Source organism: Lithobates pipiens, unplaced genomic scaffold (genome assembly GCF_037356315.1).
Source record: "Lithobates pipiens isolate NorthernLeopardFrog02 unplaced genomic scaffold, aLitPip1_a1.2 Scaffold_13, whole genome shotgun sequence".
In the NCBI taxonomy this organism is placed as follows: Eukaryota; Metazoa; Chordata; class Amphibia; order Anura; family Ranidae; genus Lithobates; species Lithobates pipiens.
Window position 1 is genome coordinate 524356596 of NW_027507718.1, and position 21565 is coordinate 524378160.

The window sequence follows — 21565 nt, forward strand, 5'->3', positions numbered from 1 at the left end:
AAAACACACTACACAGGTTTTTAAAGTAATTTATTATGCAGCTCTGGACTTCGGTGGTCTCGTCCGACTTCTCTGCTCTCTTCTCCCGCTCTCTGGTGTCTTCTCCCGCTCTCTGTTGCCTTCTGCCAGGCTTCGCCGCTATCTTCTTCCAGCTCTTTTACTAGCGCTGGCCCGGTCTTCAAATGTTGGCACAATGCTTTCTCCCGCTGTAATGCAGTGTGCGCGGTGCGCAGCAATTTAGATAGGCATGGGGCGTGGTCACCGGTTGATGTCACATGGTGATCCCGCCCCCTTATGACATCACAGCCCGGGGCATAATGGGACTCTGACGTCATAAGGGGGTGGGGTCACCGGGTGACATCACCCGGTGACCACGCCCCATGCCTATATAAATCGTTGCGCACCGCTCACAATGTATTAAAGTGGGAGAGAGTGTCGTGTCAACATCAGAAGAAAGAAGAGAGAAAACGATGGACGATGGAGAAGACCGGGCCAACACTAGTAAAAGAGCTGAAAAAAGATAGCGGTGGAGCCCGGCAGAAGGCACTGGAGAGTGGGAGAAGACACCGGAGAGTGGGAGAAGAGAGCAGAGAAGTCGGAAGATGACCCCCGGAGCTGCCTAATAAATTACTTTAAAAACCTGTGTAGTGTGTTTTTTTTATTGACATATTCCCCCCCCCCCCCCAGGTGAATGGGTAGGGTTACGATGTACCCCATACTCATTCACATAGGGTGGAGGGCCGGGATCTGGGGGCCCCCTTAGTAAATTAGTAAGATTCCGATAAGCCCCCCCGCCCACAGACCCCGACAACCAACAGCCAGGGTTGTCGGGAAGGGGCCCTTGTCCTCATCAACATGGGGGCAAGGTGCTTTGTGGTGGGGGGGGCGCAGGACCCCCCTGCCCCAAGGCACCAACCTCCCCATGTTGAGGGCATGTGGCCTGGTATGGTTCAGGGGGGGGGGGGGGGCGCTCGCTCGTCCCAACCCCCTTTCCTGACCGGCCAGGCTGGTTCTCGGATTAGGGTCTGGTATGGATTTTGGGGGGGACCACGCAATTCCCCTTAAAATTCAGACCGAAGGGCCCGGTATGCTCATGAAGGGGGAACCCAAGCCGTTTTTTTTTTTTTTATTGGCGTAGAGTTCCCCTTAATATTTTGGTAACCAAAGTCACGTCCCTGCTCAGTGAAGTCCTACTTCAAGTCGTGGGGCAAAGTCGGATCCACAGTGGTATGACTGTCTTGTCAAAATTGCGGCAAAATCGCGTGACTTTAGAGTAGCACAAGTGTGAAAGGTGCCTTAAGAAGGATGATAGTTTCCTGCAGCTTTAGTGTCGGTTCACACTACAGTGACCTGGAAGTCAGCATGCAACTTCGAGGCAACTTCGAGGCAACTTCAGGGAATTCCTGGGTATTCTTCCTGTAATGTCGGATCCAAATCACATCAATTAAGATAAGGATCTGACTTGGAGGTAACTTCCATTGAAATCTATGGGTACAAGTCGGCTAGAAGTCGCCTTGAAGTAGTACACAAACCTTTTCTGTCTGTTTAAGTCGAAGCAACTTCAGTAGTGTACATTAAGACAGCTCTCATTCACTTCAATGGAATTTCTTATGTCTAGTGACTTGGGGCAACTTGTGGTCTGACAAGTCGGATCCCAGGTCGCTGTATTGTGAACCGGTACTAATGGTAATGAAAATGTTACAAATTACATACATACAAGTGTTCAGAAGATGTTTCCTAGATTTGTAACTTATGTAACTTTTTCTTTTATTGTATAACTTTGTAACTGATAATATATTCCCCCCCAAAATCCTGCAGTAGATTTGTTTCCTGCACCCTTCCATTGAACGGAGTCAGAGCCTTCCACCATGATCCTGGCACAGGTCTTCCCAGGCCTGGTCTATACGGATGTGGTTTGTTCGAGGAGCGCCACGCAGAAGGAATCCATTAGTGGTTTCTCTGACATCTTTACACGTCTCCCTATAAATAATCCCATTTGTCACAACGCAGTGATCTATCACTCTATATTATCTGGTGCAAATAATGTGAAATTGACCTGAACTCTTTAAAGTCAGGAGGAGGGAGGGAGAGGAGACTTATATAGCTGCCTGCCTGCTACTTTCCAGACTTAAAAACCATTAAAGCTGAAGTTTTACCTTCCCTGGTTCCTCTCCCCCCATCAACATGCTTTTTTTTTTATTGAATACCTTATTATAGACCCAGTAGTGGCCATGGTCATTTATTTTTTGGGTTGAGGCAAACAGTACTACTTGACCCCCCTGGTCAGCCGGCAGTCGATTGGTCGGGTGGGTCTGGTGCACATACTCCATCTATGGTGGGCAGCGCTTCTCCCGGGCTTCTCCCGGGCTTCACCAGCGGCTTCCCTTGCTCGGTGGCGGCTTTCCCTTTCCTCTGCTCTCCAGCGGCTTCCGTTTGCTCCCTCCTCCTCCTTAGCGGCCAGTTGGGACTCTTCTCTTTTCGGCCAATTGAAAAACAGGTCTCAGACCTGCTTCTGATTGGTCGGATTGAGGATCAGTATTTCAATAGTGATTATTCATTCGCTGTTGTAATGCCTGGGTAGGCTCCTGGCGCAATGCTCTATGCCACCCTATTTTGATGCGTATTAGAGCCTCTGGCTTTAATCACGTGCTTCGAAAAAACACCCCTCGCCACTGTAATTCACACGCCTGGGCATCCTAAAAGGGGGGTGGCGGTGTCCTGTCAAAATAGCGGCCGTGGATAGAGCATGGGGGTGGCGGCCATGGATAGAGGGTGCGGCGCTCCGGCGCCCCTAATGGACAGGCCGGCACTGTATAGACCAGGCATATGCAATTAGCGGACCTCCAGCTGTTGCAAAACTACAAGTCCCATCATGCCTCTGCCTCTGGACGTCATGCTTGTGGCTTTCGGAGTCTTGCTGTGCCTCATGGGACTTGTAGTTTTGCAACAGCTGGAGGTCCGCTAATTGCATATCCCTTGTATAGACCAATGATGGATCCACTAGGTCTCTGTGCTTCTCTATGCAATGCAGGCAGATCATGACTGGTGGGAGGAGCCAGCAGGGAATTGTAAATAGCTTCCTTTAAATATCACAGCACCCCTGCATCGGCACTCCTCCCACTGTCCCTCCGTCCCAGTGGGCTGGCTCTTGGGAGGAGTTATGCAAATATCTGAAGGGTGGGTGTCAGTCGGGGTCCCACATCTGACAAACACAGAAAAGTAGAGCTGAGCTACTCTGCTATTTTTTTTAACTGTGTTTTGCAGCCAGAGCCGGGACAAGGGGTGGGCAGGAGGGAAAGATGCCCTGGGCACAGAAGAGCAAGAGGCAAAGAACAGGCACAGGGTGGTTTGCCCATTCTATAATGGCATGTATTAACAGTGAGTGAGGGGGTGCAATTCTGGATCCTTGCCCTGGGCGCCGAAACGGCCCTGTCCTGGTACTGTTTGCAGCACTTTTTTTTTTTTGGCTTGCAAAAAAAAAATTGCGATTCGGCACTGCGTCGCTTTAACTGACAATTGCGCGGTCGTGCGACGTTGTACCCAAACAAAATTGATGTCCTTTTTTCCCACAAATAGAGATTTCTTTTGGTGGTATTTGATCACCTCTGTGGTTTTTATTTTTTGCGCTATGCGATCCAAATTCAGATGGCTCTTCAGAGGACACTTGCCAGGCGGTGAAGAGGCGTTGTATTGCCTCCCCCGTTGCCTGCTTTAACCCTATGAACCCTGCACTAGTGTGCCGCAACCAAGTGCATCGCAAGCAGTTGCACCGTGCTTGCAGAGCAGCCTCTATAACTTGAACAGGTTGTGCTTGACATGCTCTATTCCCACTTAAAGCGACAGGGGGGGTAAAACTCCCACCATGGCTGCAAAGCATAGAGGCCGTACATTGTGTACACTCCCAGCCCCTGCCTCTGCAGCTAATGGGGGAGCAGTTGGAGGGGGGGTTGTTTACAGGTCTATTTACCCGCCCCCCCCCCCACACACACACACACACACACACGCGAATGCACATTTTTTCATACAACACGCAATGGGCAGCCCATTGATGTGACACGCAACAAACATGCTAAAGAAGCTTCTGCACCTTTTTGGGCGTTAAGCTTCACTGGGTTCTTTGTTGCATGTTTTGCTGCACGAACGCATGCTTTTCCTTGTATTACCCAAAACAGGCAGATGTGAATGGAGTCCTGGCCCTTCAATGCCATGCCGTTTATAAACATCCCTTAGTAGACAAGGAGATAAAGCATCAGATTCCTTCTACACTATATTACCAAAAGTATTGGGACACCCGCCTTTACACGCACATAAACTTTAATGGTATCCCAGTCTTAGCCCCCGTACACACGGTCGGAGAATCCGTCGGAATGTGTCCTATCGGACCGTGTTGTCGGATAATCCGACTGTGTGTGGTCAGCATCGGACTGTTTCCGTCGGAATATCCATCGGACCAAATTTTCAAACTTGCTGGAAATATTTTCCGACAAACTGGTCCGATAGGACATACTCCGATCATGTGTAGAGAATTCCGATCGGACAAAGTGCCACGCATGCTCAGATCAAATTCCTACATCAAAGCTATTGGCTACTAGCCTGAACGTAGTCCCATCGTAACGAAATTATGTCATCACGTTCTGAAAGATCGGATTTTTCGACAACTTTGTCCGACCGTGTGTATGCAACAGTTTCAGACAAGATCCGACGGACAGAATCCGACGGACAAAATCGATTTGGTTGTCGAAATGTCCGACCGTGTACCTTGCTTTGTGCACTGGTGCGCAGTCATGTTGGAACAGGAAGGGGCCATCCCCAAACTGTTCCCACAAAGTTGGGAGCATGAAATTGTTCAAAATGTCTTGGTATGTTGATGCCTTAAGAGTTCCCTTCACTGGAACTAAGGGGCCAAGCCCAACCCCTGGAAAACAAGCCCCACACCATAATCTCCCCCTCCACCAAATTATTTGGACCAGAGCACAAAGCAAGGTCCATAAAGACATGGATGAGCGAGTTTGGGGTGGAGGAACTTGACTGGCCTGCACCTTAATCCGATAGAACACCTTTGAGATGAATTTGAGAGGAGACTGTGAGCCAGGCCTTCTTGTCCAACATCAGCACCTGACCTCACAAATGCGCTTCTGGAGGAATGGTCAAACATTCCCATAGACACACTCCTAAACCTTGTGGACGGCCTTCCCAGAAGAGTTGAAGCCAACTCAATATTGAACCCTACAGACCAAGCCCTTGTACACACGGTCGGACATTCTGACGGAAAATGTCAGATCAGACCGTGTTGTCGGATAATCCGACCGTGTGTGGGCTCCATTGGACTTTTTCCGTCGGAATGTACCACCAACAAAGTTTGAGAGCTGGATATAAAAAAATTTCCGACAACATGATCCGATCGGACTTTGTCCAATGGTTTGTAGAGAATTCCGATCGGACAAAGTGCCACGCATGCTCAGATCAAATTCCTAGACCAAAGCTATTGGCTACTAGCCTGAACGTAGTCCTGTCGTAACTAAATTATGTCATCACGTTACAAACAATCGCATTTTCAGACAACTTTGTCCGACCGTGTGTATGCAACACTAGTTTTGGACAAAATCCGTCGGACAAAATCTGATGGATTTTGTTGTCGGAGTCCGACCGTGTGTACAAGGGCTTTGACTGGCCAGGCCTTCTCGTCCCACATCAGCACCTGACCTCACAAATGCTCTTCTGGAAGAATGGTCAAACATTCCCATAGACACATCTCCTAAACCTTGTGGACGGCCTTCCCAGAAGAGTTGAAGGCAACTCAATATTGAACCCTACGGACTAAGACTTGGATGCCACGCTCATGTGCGTGTAAAGACAGGTGTCCCAATACTTTTGGTAATATAGCGTATCTGCTCACTTTTAAATATATTTTTTTCTTCTCCATCCAATCATCTGATTTCCATCCGTTCTATGTCTAGGACATATTTCCATTTTTATCACCTATCAGGTCAAAACATTCATTTGTCTGAATCCAGTTGATCTCCCGCCTCTCCAGTAATTGGCTGATTGGCTTTATTCTGGGATTTTAGGCGCTCCAGCTTTGTGACACGGCCTCCTATTTCCTAATTAAACGAGCGTCCTTTTTCATCGTTAAAATTCCTCTTTGAACTCGGTAATAATCCTTTTTTCCCTTTCTTTATAATGGCTGAAATGTAAATAAAATTTTGAACTTTCATGCTGAGCCAGACGGAAGCCTGATTTTCGGAAAATTAAGCCTCTTACGGGAGGCAGACGGCGGTTAACCCCTTCCTGGGGGGGCGCGTTGTGCGCACGTCGTCTTCAACAACAGCTTGATACTTGAACGGCTCTGTTTACGGTGGCCCCCTCATCTGATGACTGATATCGGGGGGCTGCCTCCGGGGTGGGCATGGAACAGTTTATAGGAGAAGGGGCCGGGAACGAAGAGGACGTCTGCTAAGTCCTTGGGGAAGGTTCTGGCCGCCTTTCATCGCAGGATTCGGAGTCTTTGCGCACATGTGTTATTAATCAAGGGGAGGGGGGGAGAAATTTCTGAAATCCCATGGCAGCGTAAGAGGGGGGCTTCGGATGAAATCATGGCACCACGCTCTGCGTCTCCGAGTCCTTTGTGCGGCAAAATTAAAACAGTCGCCGTTTGACACTGATTGAACTTGTCGGGAGGTTCAGGGTTTGAGGCTGAGCGTTGTTTGACCTTGAAATAGGAAAAGGAACCTTCGTCAAGGAGTTGAAGACTAAAGAGGATTTAAAGGGTATGTACACCCCAGACCATCCACTTGACTTATTTTCTACTTTTTATTCTGTTAAAGTTGAGCCTCCCTCAGATCCTCATGCATGGTCAGTATTGGGAGATACTTTACAGTCTGAGCCAGGGACACTTTAATCGGTCCATTAATGCCCAAATTGGTGTTTTGTGTGGGTTATTATGCGTAATTAGGGGAATTGGATTGGAGGTCAAACAGTTCCTGGGACAGGTCATCTTTAATACCCTAGTCATGAACCTGAGTAATAACTGTTATCTGATGTTTGTTGTCAGATGTTAAACTCATAGCTCCCAACTGTCCCTGATTTCGAGGGACTGTCCCTGATTTGGAGCAAAGTCCCTCTGTCCTTCTTTCTTCCTCATTTGTCCCTCATTTTGATCTGATCTTTATAGTTGTATGCTCTTTTTATCTTTCAAAAATTGTTTCTCAGTGCTAAACCTTTCATCCAATTTCTAAATTGCTGCATTTGTAAATTTCAAAAGCCAATAAAAAAGAATAGTAGTGGTAAAAAAATATAAAGCACTTGTGGGCTTAACTGATCTTTCCCCAGTCACCCCACTCCATTATGTCTAATCTGGGAAGCCCCAGTCACCCCAGTCCTTTATGTCTAATCTGGGAAGCCCCAGTCACCCCACTACTTTATGTCTAATCTGGGAAGCCCCAGTCACCACACTCCGTTATGTCTTATCTGGGGATCTGGGAACCCTCAGTCACCCTACTTCTTTTATGTCTAATCTGGGAACCCCCAACTGCCCTACTTTATTAAATCTAATCTGATGATTTGGGAACCCCCAGTCACCCCACTCCATTATGTCTAATCTGGGGATCTGGGAACCCTGGTTTATGGTGCAGTAGAGGAATACACAATGATGCCTACTGCAGGATCCATCTTACATAAACAAAGCCTGACCGGAAAAAAAAACTGCCTCTATTTAAATATTCACTGGAAAAAAAATATCCATTGGAAAATAAATCTGACTTGTCCTAGAAGTTGAATATGCCTGGAGATGTGGCAGGTACAGAGAGAGGAAGCTGCATGATCCCAACTTTAGGAAAGAGCACTCCCACTGACCCTTCAAGGTGTGGATCCTGGTTGCAGGAAATTACAGAGAAATGAATGTCAGTGAATTGAGTTGAGTTGCTGTCTTTTCCTGGATACCGTGAATCATTTCTTGACTTTTTTTTCCTGAAACTACTCTCAAAAACCTCAGATGATGTCCATTAACGGACGAAACGCGTCAGGGTAACGATACAAGGATGCACCACAAGAGAAGGTTAGAGGTACACATTCAGTTGTATGCCCGATGCAGTCCAGGGGGAAGGTGATCCAGTGGATTATTCTGTGGTGATAATCTGAATTTTCCTGATTTTGAATTATTGTTTGTGAGTGTATTCTTTGTTGTATTTAAATAAATTGGAGTGTTTTACGGTATCACACTATATATATATTTTTTGATTCTCCATTTACGTTACAATCATTGGGACGGTTGAAGTAACAGTCACAACCATGATCTAAGGGAGGATGATGGAAAGAGAGGACCCCGCTGAGTATATGTGAAGCGCTGATTTGACCTATATATTCCGGTAAGAGTTCTACCAAAAGGGGGTGTCTTTCCACCTGTCACTAAGAACCCCCCGTTTGTGGAAACCACGTGTGGAGGTGTGATAAGAAGAACGGTGGCGGTGATCAGTCTTTTCCAACACTAAAAGACTAGTCGTTCGAAATGTGTGGTTTTACTCTCCTGGAATGAACTGTGGCTTGTGCACACAGGCTACAGCGGTGCAGTGCCTCCTGTAGTGACATTGCGTTTGATCTTGGGAGAAGAGTAATAAAGGGGAAAGTAAAAATATCCTCATCCGGATTTTATAACAATATCGTAATGTGATTGCATAGTGTATGATATATGTGATGGTCATACAAATATCGCACATGTATACACATATTATTATTTGAATGTATTTACAGCAAAGGTTCACTGTTATATAGCGCTGCTTTCCAGTGTACCAGTGGAAAGCTGTGACTGTGTGGTCACAGATTGTCTCTTCTGGTATATGGTATAATAGTTACTCTCAAAAACAATTGTTAGAAAATCTTGACATTGTCCGACCTCTTCCTTTGCAGAGCCTGACATGGATCGCTCCTACACGCCATCGCCACCAAATTCACCGAGTCTCCACAATGACAGCTGTAATATTGCCCCGCTCACCCCATCACAGTCTCCGGTAAGTTGACAAAAAATTTTTACTGCACACTTATGCACACATATACACATTATATATTAACATGTAGGGACTCTGCCCTATGCTAGTGTGTCCCTCATTTAATGTACTATGTTTGTTGCTAGGCTGTGACCAGCCTGAGCATCGGTTTAGCTCTTTGGGATCTGCAGGTCTTTCTTAAACTCAGTGGATTGCTTCTGCCTGTTATTAAGGAGGTTCCAGTAATTAGCATGGGGAGGACAATCCCTCAGCTATGACTATGTGTTTGACCCAACCATTCCCAGAGGTCCTTGTTCAGAACTATAGTCTGGAAGATTATATATATTTAGGTCACTTTTACGGGTTGTTCTCTACCTCCTGGGATTTTGCCTGGAAGGATGTCTATTTGCATTCATATTGTGTTGTGCTAAGGTGTGTAAATATCTAGAAAAGATAAAAAGTCCCTCAAAAAACAGAATATTAGTCCAATCCACAGGTGAAAATAATCCACACTGTGACTCATTCAAAATTCCAAGTGTCTGAAAACGTTGGAGAAGATGTGTGTTTAGAGTGTCTCCCCACTTGCGCCGTTGGCTCAGCCTAGGGTGTGTGCCAAAGGCCCAAGGACGGGCCAGCTTGGCCCAAACCAACTATTTAAAGTGACCAGAAACATGCAATTCAGCCACCTGCTGGATTAGATATCTGGAGGTAGCTGGGCCTTCAAAGAATCTTCTTGCTACAAAGTGTTGAGAAGGAGCTAAATAGAAGCTACTGCTGGATATTGTAAGGGTAATGATTTTGCCCATCAATAAAGTTTTTTTTTGACCACTATCACAGGGGCAAGAGTAAGATTTACTAAAGAGAGATCCACTGCAACTTACGAAAGACCGTAACTGTTCCTACAGGGTCATAGATCCGTGTGGCTGCTCTCACAGCCGGGCAGATCTTTAATGCTATAGTAAAAATGCTCTTAAAAAAATCCTCCAATAAAGTCAGCTGGTTTGATTTCTCTTTCAGAGGAGCGAGTGCCGGAGTATACGAGCCCCTCAGTTCTACGTGGTGGTGGCCATTGACTTTGGGACAACATCCAGCGGCTATGCCTTCAGCTTTTGCAAAGACCCGGAAGCCATTCACATGATGAGGTGAGCTCTGAGACATTCTAAAAAAAATAGCGACGCTCATATGTGAAGTGTAATAACCTACAGAAACCAATCAGGAATAATCATTTACAGATCTGAGCACGATAAGCTAAAAATTTGATTGGATGCTGAGAGTCACTGATCACTTGTACAAAAGCCTGAATGTGAATCTGATATAGAGTTTATGAGATACCTAGGATAAAATTACACCTAGAAACAATAGAAAGTATGTATAAATACATCACACACTAGAGTAGCGTTGGTCAACTTTCTTGACCTAGAAGAGTCAAGTGCAGCTCCAGACATTGCCAAAGGGTCGTGCATAATATTCAACAATTGTAATAATACGGAAAGCTGTTAAAGTAGATGCGAAATGTGAGATGGCAGAGACTACAGGCATTCTATGAGAGATGCTCAGAAACTTCAGAAAAGGGACAGAAGAAGGGCAAAAACCAGCAATATTAGATGGTTAAAGACTAATGGACAGCAACAAGAGATTGCCATAGACTGCAGACAAGCAAAATGAGATGGACAAAGACGGAGACCACAACAAGAGATGGTCATAGACTGCAGACAAGTAACATGAGTTTGTCATATTATGGCACAGCAACAAGAGATGGTCAAAGACTATGGAATAGCAACAAGAGATGCTATAAGACTATGGGATAACAACAAGATATGGTCATAGACTAAAGACAAGGAACATGAGATGGCCAAAGACTAAGGGGCAGCAACAAGAGATGGTCATAGACTGAAGACAAGACACATGAGATGGCAAAAGACTAAGGGACAACAACAAGAGATAGTCAGAATGTAGACAAGCAACAAGAGATGGTCATAGACTGCAGACAAGCAACATGGGATTGTCATATACTATGAGACAGCAACAAGATATGGTCAAAGACTATGGAACAGTAACGAGAGATGGTCAAAGACTATGGGACAGCAACAAGAGATGGTCAAAGACTATGGGATAGCAACAAGAGATGGTCATAGACTGAAGACAAGCAACATGAGAAGGCAAAAGACTAAGGGACAACAACAAGAGATGGTCATAGGCTGCAGACAAGCAACAAGAGATGGTCATGGACTGCAGACAAGCAGCATGAGATGGCCATATACTATGGGACAGCAACAAGAGATTATCAAAGACTATGGGACAGAAACAAGGGATGGTCAAAGACTATGGGATAGCAACAAGAGATGGTCATGGACTGCAGACAAGCAACATGAGATTGTCATATACTATTGGACAGCAACTAAAGATGGTCATAGACTTAAGACAAGCAACATGAGATGGCAAAAGACTAAAGGACAACAACAAGAGATAGTCAGACTGCAGACAAGCAACATGAGATTGTCATATACTATGGGACAGCAACGAGAGATGATCAAAAACTATAGGACAGCAACGAGATATGATCAAAGACTATGGGACAGCAACAAGAGATGGTCAAAGACTATGGGACAGCAACGAGAGATGGTCAAAGACTATGGGACAGCAACGAGAAATGGTCAAAGACTATGGGACAGAAATGAGAGATGATCAAAGACTATGGGACAGCAACGAGAGATGGTCAAAGACTATGGGACAGCAATGAGAGATGATCAAAGACTATGGGACAGCAACAAGAGATGGTCAAAGACTGAAGACAAGCAACATGAGATGGTCAAAGACTAGGGGACAACAAAAGATGGTCATAGACTAAACATGAACTGAGATGAAAGAAGTGAGAAGTGAAGGAATTGCCCCCTTTGCCCCCAGAACAAGTGTCTCCACTGGAAGATTCCCCTTCTACTCCTCTTCAAATGGCAACTGAAAATTGTATATTTCCCTATGCTTTAGGCCAGGTGAGAATGGTCCTCAGGACCAACGGAGTGAATCTCTTTAGTGAGAACAGGGACAGCCATTAAAACACTAGAAAGTGCATAAGAGGTGCTGGAACTGTGAAACACCACATTGTATATATTCAAGTTCAAATATAAGCTTATCTAATGGTAAATTGTTTGCACCTCCAACGTGTCTTGTGGGAGTGTATATGGATTCAATAATAAAAATAGAGGTAGATGTTGCTGGAGCGTACTGTGTTTTGGGTTTACACAGAGATCATCAACAGCTGGTTGGATCAGCTCTGCTCCAATAGGAAGTGGGTGGAGTTACAGCCCCTGAACCGTGTCGGGTTTGTAACACTTTACCATTGGAATAAAGCTTGTATTTGTTTACGATGTGCATCTTCAACCTGACAGGGGTTCTATCTTCTCAACAATTTATCTAAATTTTATTTAAAAAATGTATAAACTTCAAGCTTGGAAAAGAAGGTCTACAGCAACAGCAGACCAAAGGTATCTATTATCATAAACTATACAGTATATCACATTCACATTTAGGCGATGGTTTCTTAACTACCAGCTGAGAACAGGAAGACAAGAGGACCGGTTGCATTAAACCAGGGATGACCACAACTGGTTGACTAAAAAACACTAGTGAGACAAATCTTAACCTCTGCTCTGGCATGCAGACAGATGTTCAGAATTTGACAAACACATCATAAATCTCTATGTCCATCTTGTCTTCTAGCGTGCTTCAGGCTGCTGGTGTCTACTATGTCCCATAAGTTGGTGGTCAGTGAGATGGAGAACGCCCTTCATGTTGGTGATCATTGGGAGAAAGAAAGTCCCTTACATTGGAGGACAGTGGGAGAAAGAATACTTCTCACATTAGTGGTCAGTGGGAGGAAGAATGTTTTTTAGTTTGGGGGTCAGTGGAAGAAAGAAGGCCTCTTACATTGGTGGTCAGTGGGAGGAAGAATATCCCTTACGTTGGTGATCAGTGGGAGGAAGAATATCCCTTACGTTGGTGATCAGTGGCAGGAAGAATGTCCCATGCGTTGGTGATCAGTGGGAGGAAGAAAGTCCCATACGTTGGTGATCAGTGGGAGGAAGAATGTCCCTTACGTTGGTGATCAGTGGGAGGAAGAATGTCCCTTACGTTGGTGATCAGTGGGAGGAAGAATGTCCCATAAGTTGGTGATCAGTGGGAGGAAGAATATCCCATGCATTGGTGGTCAGTGGGAGGAAGAATATCCCATACGTTGGTGATCAGTGGGAGGAAGAATGTCCCATGCGTTGGTGATCAGTGAGAGGAAGAAAGTCCCATACGTTGGTGATCAGTGGGAGGAAGAATGTCCCTTACGTTGGTGATCAGTGGGAGGAAGAATGTCCCTTACGTTGGTGATCAGTGGGAGGAAGAATGTCCCTTACGTTGGTGATCAGTGGGAGGAAGAATGTCCCATAAGTTGGTGATCAGTGGGAGGAAGAATATCCCATGCATTGGTGGTCAGTGGGAGGAAGAATATCCCATACGTTGGTGATCAGTGGCAGGAAGAATGTCCCATGCGTTGGTGATCAGTGGGAGGAAGAAAGTCCCATACGTTGGTGATCAGTGGGAGGAAGAATGTCCCTTACGTTGGTGATCAGTGGGAGGAAGAATGTCCCTTACGTTGGTGATCAGTGGGAGGAAGAATGTCCCATAAGTTGGTGATCAGTGGGAGGAAGAATATCCCATGCATTGGTGGTCAGTGGGAGGAAGAATATCCCATACGTTGGTGATCAGTGGGAGGAAGAATATCCCATGCATTGGTGGTCAGTGGGAGGAAGAATATCCCATACGTTGGTGATCAGTGGGAGGAAGAATATCCCATGCATTGGTGGTCAGTGGGAGGAAGAATATCCCATACGTTGGTGATCAGTGGGAGGAAGAATGTCCCATACGTTGGTGATCAGTGGGAGGAAGAATGTCCCATACGTTGGTGATCAGTGGGCGGAAGAATGTCCCATATGTTGGTGATCAGTGGGAGGAAGAAAGTCCCATACGTTGGTGATCAGTGGGAGGAAGAATGTCCCTTACGTTGGTGATCAGTGGGAGGAAGAATGTCCCTTACGTTGGTGATCAGTGGGAGGAAGAATGTCCCTTACGTTGGTGATCAGTGGGAGGAAGAATGTCCCATAAGTTGGTGATCAGTGGGAGGAAGAATATCCCATGCATTGGTGGTCAGTGGGAGGAAGAATATCCCATACGTTGGTGATCAGTGGGAGGAAGAATATCCCATGCATTGGTGGTCAGTGGGAGGAAGAATATCCCATACGTTGGTGATCAGTGGGAGGAAGAATGTCCCATATGTTGGTGATCAGTGGGAGGAAGAATGTCCCATACGGTGATCAGTGGGAGGAAGAATGTCCCATACGTTGGTGATCAGTGGGAGGAAGAATGTCCCATACGTTGGTGGTCAGTAGGAGGAAGAATGTCCCTTACGTTGCTGATCAGTGGGAGGAAGAATGTCCCATACGTTGGTGATCAGTGGGAGGAAGAATATCCCATACGTTGGTGATCAGTGGGAGGAAGAATGTCCCTTACGTTGCTGATCAGTGGGAGGAAGAATGTCCCATACATTGGTGATCAGTGGGAGGAAGAATGTCCCATACGTTGGTGATCAGTGGGAGGAAGAATGTCCCATACGGTGATCAGTGGGAGGAAGAATGTCCCATACGGTGATCAGTGGGAGGAAGAATGTCCCATACATTGGTGATCAGTGGGAGGAAGAATGTCCCATACGTTGGTGATCAGTAGGAGGAAGAATGTCCCATACGTTGGTGATCAGTGGGAGGAAGAATTTCCCATACATTGGTGATCAGTGGGAGGAAGAATATCCCATACGTTGGTGATCAGTGGGAGGAAGAATGTCCCATACGTTGGTGATCAGTGGGAGGAAGAATGTCCCATACGTTGCTGATCAGTGGGAGGAAGAATATCCCATACGTTGGTGGTCAGTGGGAGGAAGAATGTCCCCTTACATTGGTGATCAGTGGGAGGAAGAATGTCCCATACGTTGGTGATCAGTGGGAGGAAGAATGTCCCATACGGTGATCAGTGGGAGGAAGAATGTCCCATACGGTGATCAGTGGGAGGAAGAATGTCCCATACATTGGTGATCAGTGGGAGGAAGAATGTCCCATACGTTGGTGATCAGTAGGAGGAAGAATGTCCCATACGTTGGTGATCAGTGGGAGGAAGAATGTCCCATACATTGGTGATCAGTGGGAGGAAGAATGTCCCATACGGTGATCAGTGGGAGGAAGAATGTCCCATACATTGGTGATCAGTGGGAGGAAGAATGTCCCATACGTTGGTGATCAGTGGGAGGAAGAATGTCCCATACATTGGTGATCAGTGGGAGGAAGAATGTTCCATACGGTGATCAGTGGGAGGAAGAATGTCCCATACATTGGTGATCAGTGGGAGGAAGAATGTCCCTTACGTTGGTGGTCAGTGGGAGGAAGAATGTCCCATACGTTGGTGATCAGTGGGAGGAAGAATGTCCCCTTACATTGGTGATCAGTGGGAGGAAGAATGTCCCATACGTTGGTGATCAGTGGGAGGAAGAACGTCTCATATGTTGGTGATCAGTGGGAAGAAGAAGGTCCCATACGTTGGTGATCAGTGGGAGGAAGAATGTCTCATATGTTGGTGATCAGTGGGAGGAAGAATGTCTCATATGTTGGTGATCAGTGGGAGGAAGAATGTCCCATACGTTGGTGGTCAGTGGGAGGAAGAATATCCCATACGTTGGTGATCAGTGGGAGGAAGAATGTCTCATATGTTGGTGATCAGTGGGAGGAAGAATGTCCCATACGTTGGTGGTCAGTGGGAGGAAGAATATCCCATACGTTGGTGATCAGTGGGAGGAAGAATGTCCCCTTACATTGGTGATCAGTGGGAGGAAGAATATCCCATACGTTGGTGATCAGTGGGAGGAAGAATGTCCCCTTACATTGGTGATCAGTGGGAGGAAGAATGTCCCATACGTTGCTGATCAGTGGGAGGAAGAATATCCCATACGTTGGTGATCAGTGGGAGGAAGAATGCCCCTTACATTGGTGGTCAGTGGGAGGAAGAATGTCCCCTTACATTGGTGATCAGTGGGAGGAAGAATGTCCCATACGTTGGTGATCAGTGGGAGGAAGAATGTCCCATACGGTGATCAGTGGGAGGAAGAATGTCCCATACATTGGTGATCAGTGGGAGGAAGAATGTCCCATACGTTGGTGATCAGTAGGAGGAAGAATATCCCATACGTTGGTGATCAGTAGGAGGAAGAATATCCCATACGTTGGTGATCAGTGGGAGGAAGAATGTCCCCTTACATTGGTGATCAGTGGGAGGAAGAATGTCCCATACGTTGCTGATCAGTGGGAGGAAGAATATCCCATACGTTGGTGATCAGTGGGAGGAAGAATGTCCCTTACATTGGTGGTCAGTGGGAGGAAGAATGTCCCCTTACATTGGTGATCAGTGGGAGGAAGAATGTCCCATACGTTGGTGATCAGTGGGAGGAAGAATGTCCCATACGGTGATCAGTGGGAGGAAGAATGTCCCATACGGTGATCAGTGGGAGGAAGAATGTCCCATACATTGGTGATCAGTGGGAGGAAGAATGTCCCATACATTGGTGATCAGTAGGAGGAAGAATGTCCCATACGTTGGTGATCAGTGGGAGGAAGAATGTCCCATACATTGGTGATCAGTGGGAGGAAGAATGTCCCATACGGTGATCAGTGGGAGGAAGAATGTCCCATACATTGGTGATCAGTGGGAGGAAGAATGTCCCATACGTTGGTGATCAGTGGGAGGAAGAATGTCCCATACATTGGTGATCAGTGGGAGGAAGAATGTCCCATACGTTGGTGATCAGTGGGAGGAAGAATGTTCCATACGGTGATCAGTGGGAGGAAGAATGTCCCATACATTGGTGATCAGTGGGAGGAAGAATGTCCCTTACGTTGGTGGTCAGTGGGAGGAAGAATGTCCCATAAGTTGGTGGTCAGTGGGAGGAAGAAGGTCCCATAAGTTGGTGATCAGTGGGAGGAAGAATGTCCCATACATTGGTGATCAGTGGGAGGAAGAATGTCCCATACGTTGGTGATCAGTGGGAGGAAGAATGTCCCATACGTTGGTGATCAGTGGGAGGAAGAATGTCCCTTACATTGGTGATCAGTGGGAGGAAGAATGTCCCATACGTTGGTGATCAGTGGGAGGAAGAATGTCCCATACGTTGGTGATCAGTGGGAGGAAGAATGTCCCATACATTGGTGATCAGTGGGAGGAAGAATGTCCCATACGTTGGTGATCAGTGGGAGGAAGAACATCTCATATGTTGGTGATCAGTGGGAAGAAGAAGGTCCCATACGTTGGTGATCAGTGGGAGGAAGAATGTCCCATACGTTGGTGGTCAGTGGGAGGAAGAATGTCCCATAAGTTGGTGGTCAGTGGGAGGAAGAATGTCCCATAAGTTGGTGGTCAGTGGGATGGAGAATGTCCCATAAGTTGGTGGTCAGTGGGATGGAGAATGCCCTACACGTTGGTGGTCAATGGGAGAAAGAAAGGTCCTTTACGTCGGTAGACAGTGGGAGAAAGCATACTCCTCACATTGGCAGTCAGTGGGAGGAAGAATTCTGCTTACATTAGTGGTCAGTGGGAGGAGGGGTATTTCTTAGTTTTGGGGTCAGTGGAAGAAAGAATGCCTCTTACGTTGGTGGTCAGTGGAATGAAGAATGTCCCTATACATGGTGATCAGTGGGAGAAAGAATGTCCCTTACATTGGTGTTCAGTGCAAGGAAGATTGGCCCTTACGTTGGTGGTCAGTCAGTAGGATGAAGAATTCCCTTCACATTGTTGGTCAGTGGGAAGAATTATCCTTGCATTGATGGTCAGTTGGATGAAGAATGTCCCTCACATTGGTGGTCAATGGGAAGAATTCCCATCACATTGGTGATCAATGGTGCAAGGAAAAATCCCCTCTTTCACTGGACATAATGGGGGGTAAAGTGTCCTCTTACATTGGTGGTCAGTTGGGGGAAGAGTGCTGGTCACTGTGGGGGGGAGGATGCTCCCTTACATTGGTGGTCAGTGAGAGGAAAAATGTCTCCTTACTTGGTTGACCATAAGCAGAAAGAATACCCACAGCATGGGGGAAAAAAATATTTTCTTGAAAAGTCTAACATGCTTGGATGGACCTAGTATGTGCAGATTAATAATAGGAGCCTTATGTCATTGCAAAACGTCACCTTATTTCCCCTAATACATTTGTTTTCTAGGATCAATACTGCCATCTACTGGTCATAATGCAGTGTTACCTTGTTTAAGGTGTTTCAGAAAAAAAAAAAAACTGGCATTGTGGCCACTAGATGGAACTGATGATCCTAGGAAATCAGGAAAATGGTGAAAATTCATAATGAATGACGCATTTGCGTAGCAACATTTTTTTTTTGTAGACCCAGTGTGAATATTGGTTTGTATTGGAAGGGGAAAAGGCCCCCCCCCCAAAAAAAAATTCATCCCCTCTCAAAGCCCTGGCCGGTGCTGCTGGACTGTTCCAGGCTTAGCGGAGGCAGAAAAGAATTGCTGGAAACAAAATATTATTCATTCTCCATCTGCTTTCCAAGCCCGTGCACGTCCGGAGTGGAGTCCTCCAGGTTGAGGAGTCTGGTAGCAGCTCGGGGAATGTTGGAATTTGAGCTGCCCGTATCTCCATCCTCTCCATCACTCCACAGGATGCTTTTTTTTTTGGAAGTCCTGACACCGCCCAGCGCCGGGGAGCCACGCTAATCATGTGTGTGTGTGTGGAATGGGGACCCCCTTCCTGTGTGGATTGGGTTTCCAGACATTCATAGATCTTATCCAGCCAGGCCTGTAGATAGCTGTAGGCGCCGTCCTCCTCCTTCTAGTAGATGGAGTCATGGATCATGGCCACGGAACAGATAGACGAAACGCGTTCCCTGGTTCACATCAGCCACTCCGATTTACACAGATTCCATCCTCATCCAGACGGGTTTAATTAGAACCATGGAGGAGAGGGGATGATGTCACATCTCAGGTCGGAGTGGTGACTGGAAGCGATCAGTGTGGAGGTCCGGGAAGGGTCTCGTCTATCCAAGTCATGGAGGAGCTGCTTGGAGTTCTTCACATTCAGCTGGGAGGATGAGGAGGTTCCACCAGCACTCATTCCAATGTCAGCACCACCTCCAGTGACTTCTCTTTATATCCACGTTGGGCTACCCAGCTCCCTCCCTCTAAGTAGACGTAAACCCTAACCAAAGGATGTTACGGTGCTAACCTGTATCCAAAAATATTCACCGTTTTTGAATAAAATATTGTTTTCATCTCTTTTTTTTTTCCCCCCATTTGTGCATTTCAATGTTTCTAACTAATCTCCTGCGGGGCTCTTTGCAGCCACATCATGTCTGCATGTACTCCAGAGGTGCCTGCATGGCGTTATCCAGGGCAAGTCTCCTGGTGGTGACAACAGTAGACAATGACAGTGTTGTTGTGTGCTGAAGCCTGTGTGAGGGGGGTGACAATGCAGGAGCACAACTGGGAGACAGGAAGGAAGTGTTGTCACCGTCATGGCTGAAACACCAGGGATGATTATTATTATTAATAATCATAATAATAATAATAATAATAATAATAATAATAACATATAATGCTAATAATAAAAAAAATGCCAATAAATAATGGTATTATATTATTATTATTCATAAAAAATAATGCTAGAAATAATAATAATAATAATCATAATAATAATAGTATTATTATTATTATTATTATTATTATTATTAATAATAATAATAATAATAACAATAATGCTAATAATAACAGCAACAACAATAAATAATGCTAATAATAATATCATAAATAATGATAATAAATATTGCTATTAGTAGTAGTACCAGTATTTCATATTATTATTATTAATAGCATTATCGGCACTACTTATTATTATTAACATTATTTTTTATTATTATCATTAATATTATCATAATAATAATAATAATAATTATCATTAATAAAAAAATGCGAAAAAAAGTTAATAAATAATGGTATCATAATATTATTATTATTCATAAAAAATACTGCTAATACCAAAAATAATGCATAATAATATGAAATAATATTATTATGCATTATTAATAATAATCATAATAATAACATGAAATGCTAATAATAAAAAAAAAGATGCTAATAAACAGTGGTATTTTATTATTATTATTCATAATAAATAATGCTAGAAAAAATAATAATAATGCATAATAATATGAAATAATAATAATAGCAACAATAATACATAATGCTAATAATACAATAATAAATAACAATAATAAATAATGCTATTAGTAGTAGTACTAATATTTTATATTATTATTATTATTATTATTATTATTATTGTTATTAATAGCATTATCAGCATTACTTATTATTATCATTATGTTTTATTATTATCATTATTATTATTATCATAATAATAATCATTAATAAAAAAAAATGCGAATAAAAGCTAATTAAATAATGGTATCATAATATTATTATTATTATTCATAAAATAATAATGCTAATAATAATGCATAATAATATGAAATAATAATAATAATAATAATAATAACTAATATTTTATGCATTATTATGATTATTATTATTGATAATAATAATCATAATAACATATAATGCTGGTAATTAAAAATGTATGCTAATAAATAATGGTATTATATTATTATTCATAAAAAATAATGCTAGAAATAATAATAATGCATAATAATATGAAATAACAATATTAATAATAATAATATTAATAATAATGATGCTAATGATAATAGCAATTACAATAAATAATGATAATAATAAAATAATAAATAACGATGATAAATAATGCTATTAGATGCTATTAGACAATAGCATTGTCAGCATTACTTATTATTAGCATTATTATTTATTATTATCATTATAATAATAAAAATCCTTAATAAAAAAATAATGTGAAAAAAGGCTAATAAATAATGCTATCATAATATAATAATTTTTTATTATTATCATTATTATTATCATCATCATCATCATAATAATAATAATAATAATAATAATAATGGTTAATAAAAAGAAAAATAATGGGAAAAAAGATAATAAATAATGGTATCATAATATTATTATTATTATTCATAAAATAATAATGCTAATAATAATGCATAATAATATGAAATAATAATAATAATAATAATAATAACTAATATTTTATGCATTATTATGATTATTATTATTGATAATAATAATCATAATAACATATAATGCTGGTAATTAAAAATGTATGCTAATAAATAATGGTATTATATTATTATTCATAAAAAATAATGCTAGAAATAATAATAATGCATAATAATATGAAATAACAATATTAATAATAATAATATTAATAATAATGATGCTAATGATAATAGCAATTACAATAAATAATGATAATAATAAAATAATAAATAACGATGATAAATAATGCTATTAGATGCTATTAGACAATAGCATTGTCAGCATTACTTATTATTAGCATTATTATTTATTATTATCAT

General features: G+C 43.4%; 1 protein-coding gene across 1 annotated transcript in view; it reads left to right on the top strand.

Moving 5' to 3' along the window:
- HSPA12B (heat shock protein family A (Hsp70) member 12B) overlaps positions 1-21565 on the top strand; it is an 81844-nt gene that overhangs the window by 18013 nt on the left and 42266 nt on the right. The window contains exons 3-4 of the mRNA XM_077478111.1: positions 8902-9002; positions 9996-10120. Coding sequence (XP_077334237.1) covers positions 8902-9002; positions 9996-10120 — 226 coding nt within the window. The remainder of the gene's footprint in view (positions 1-8901; positions 9003-9995; positions 10121-21565) is intronic.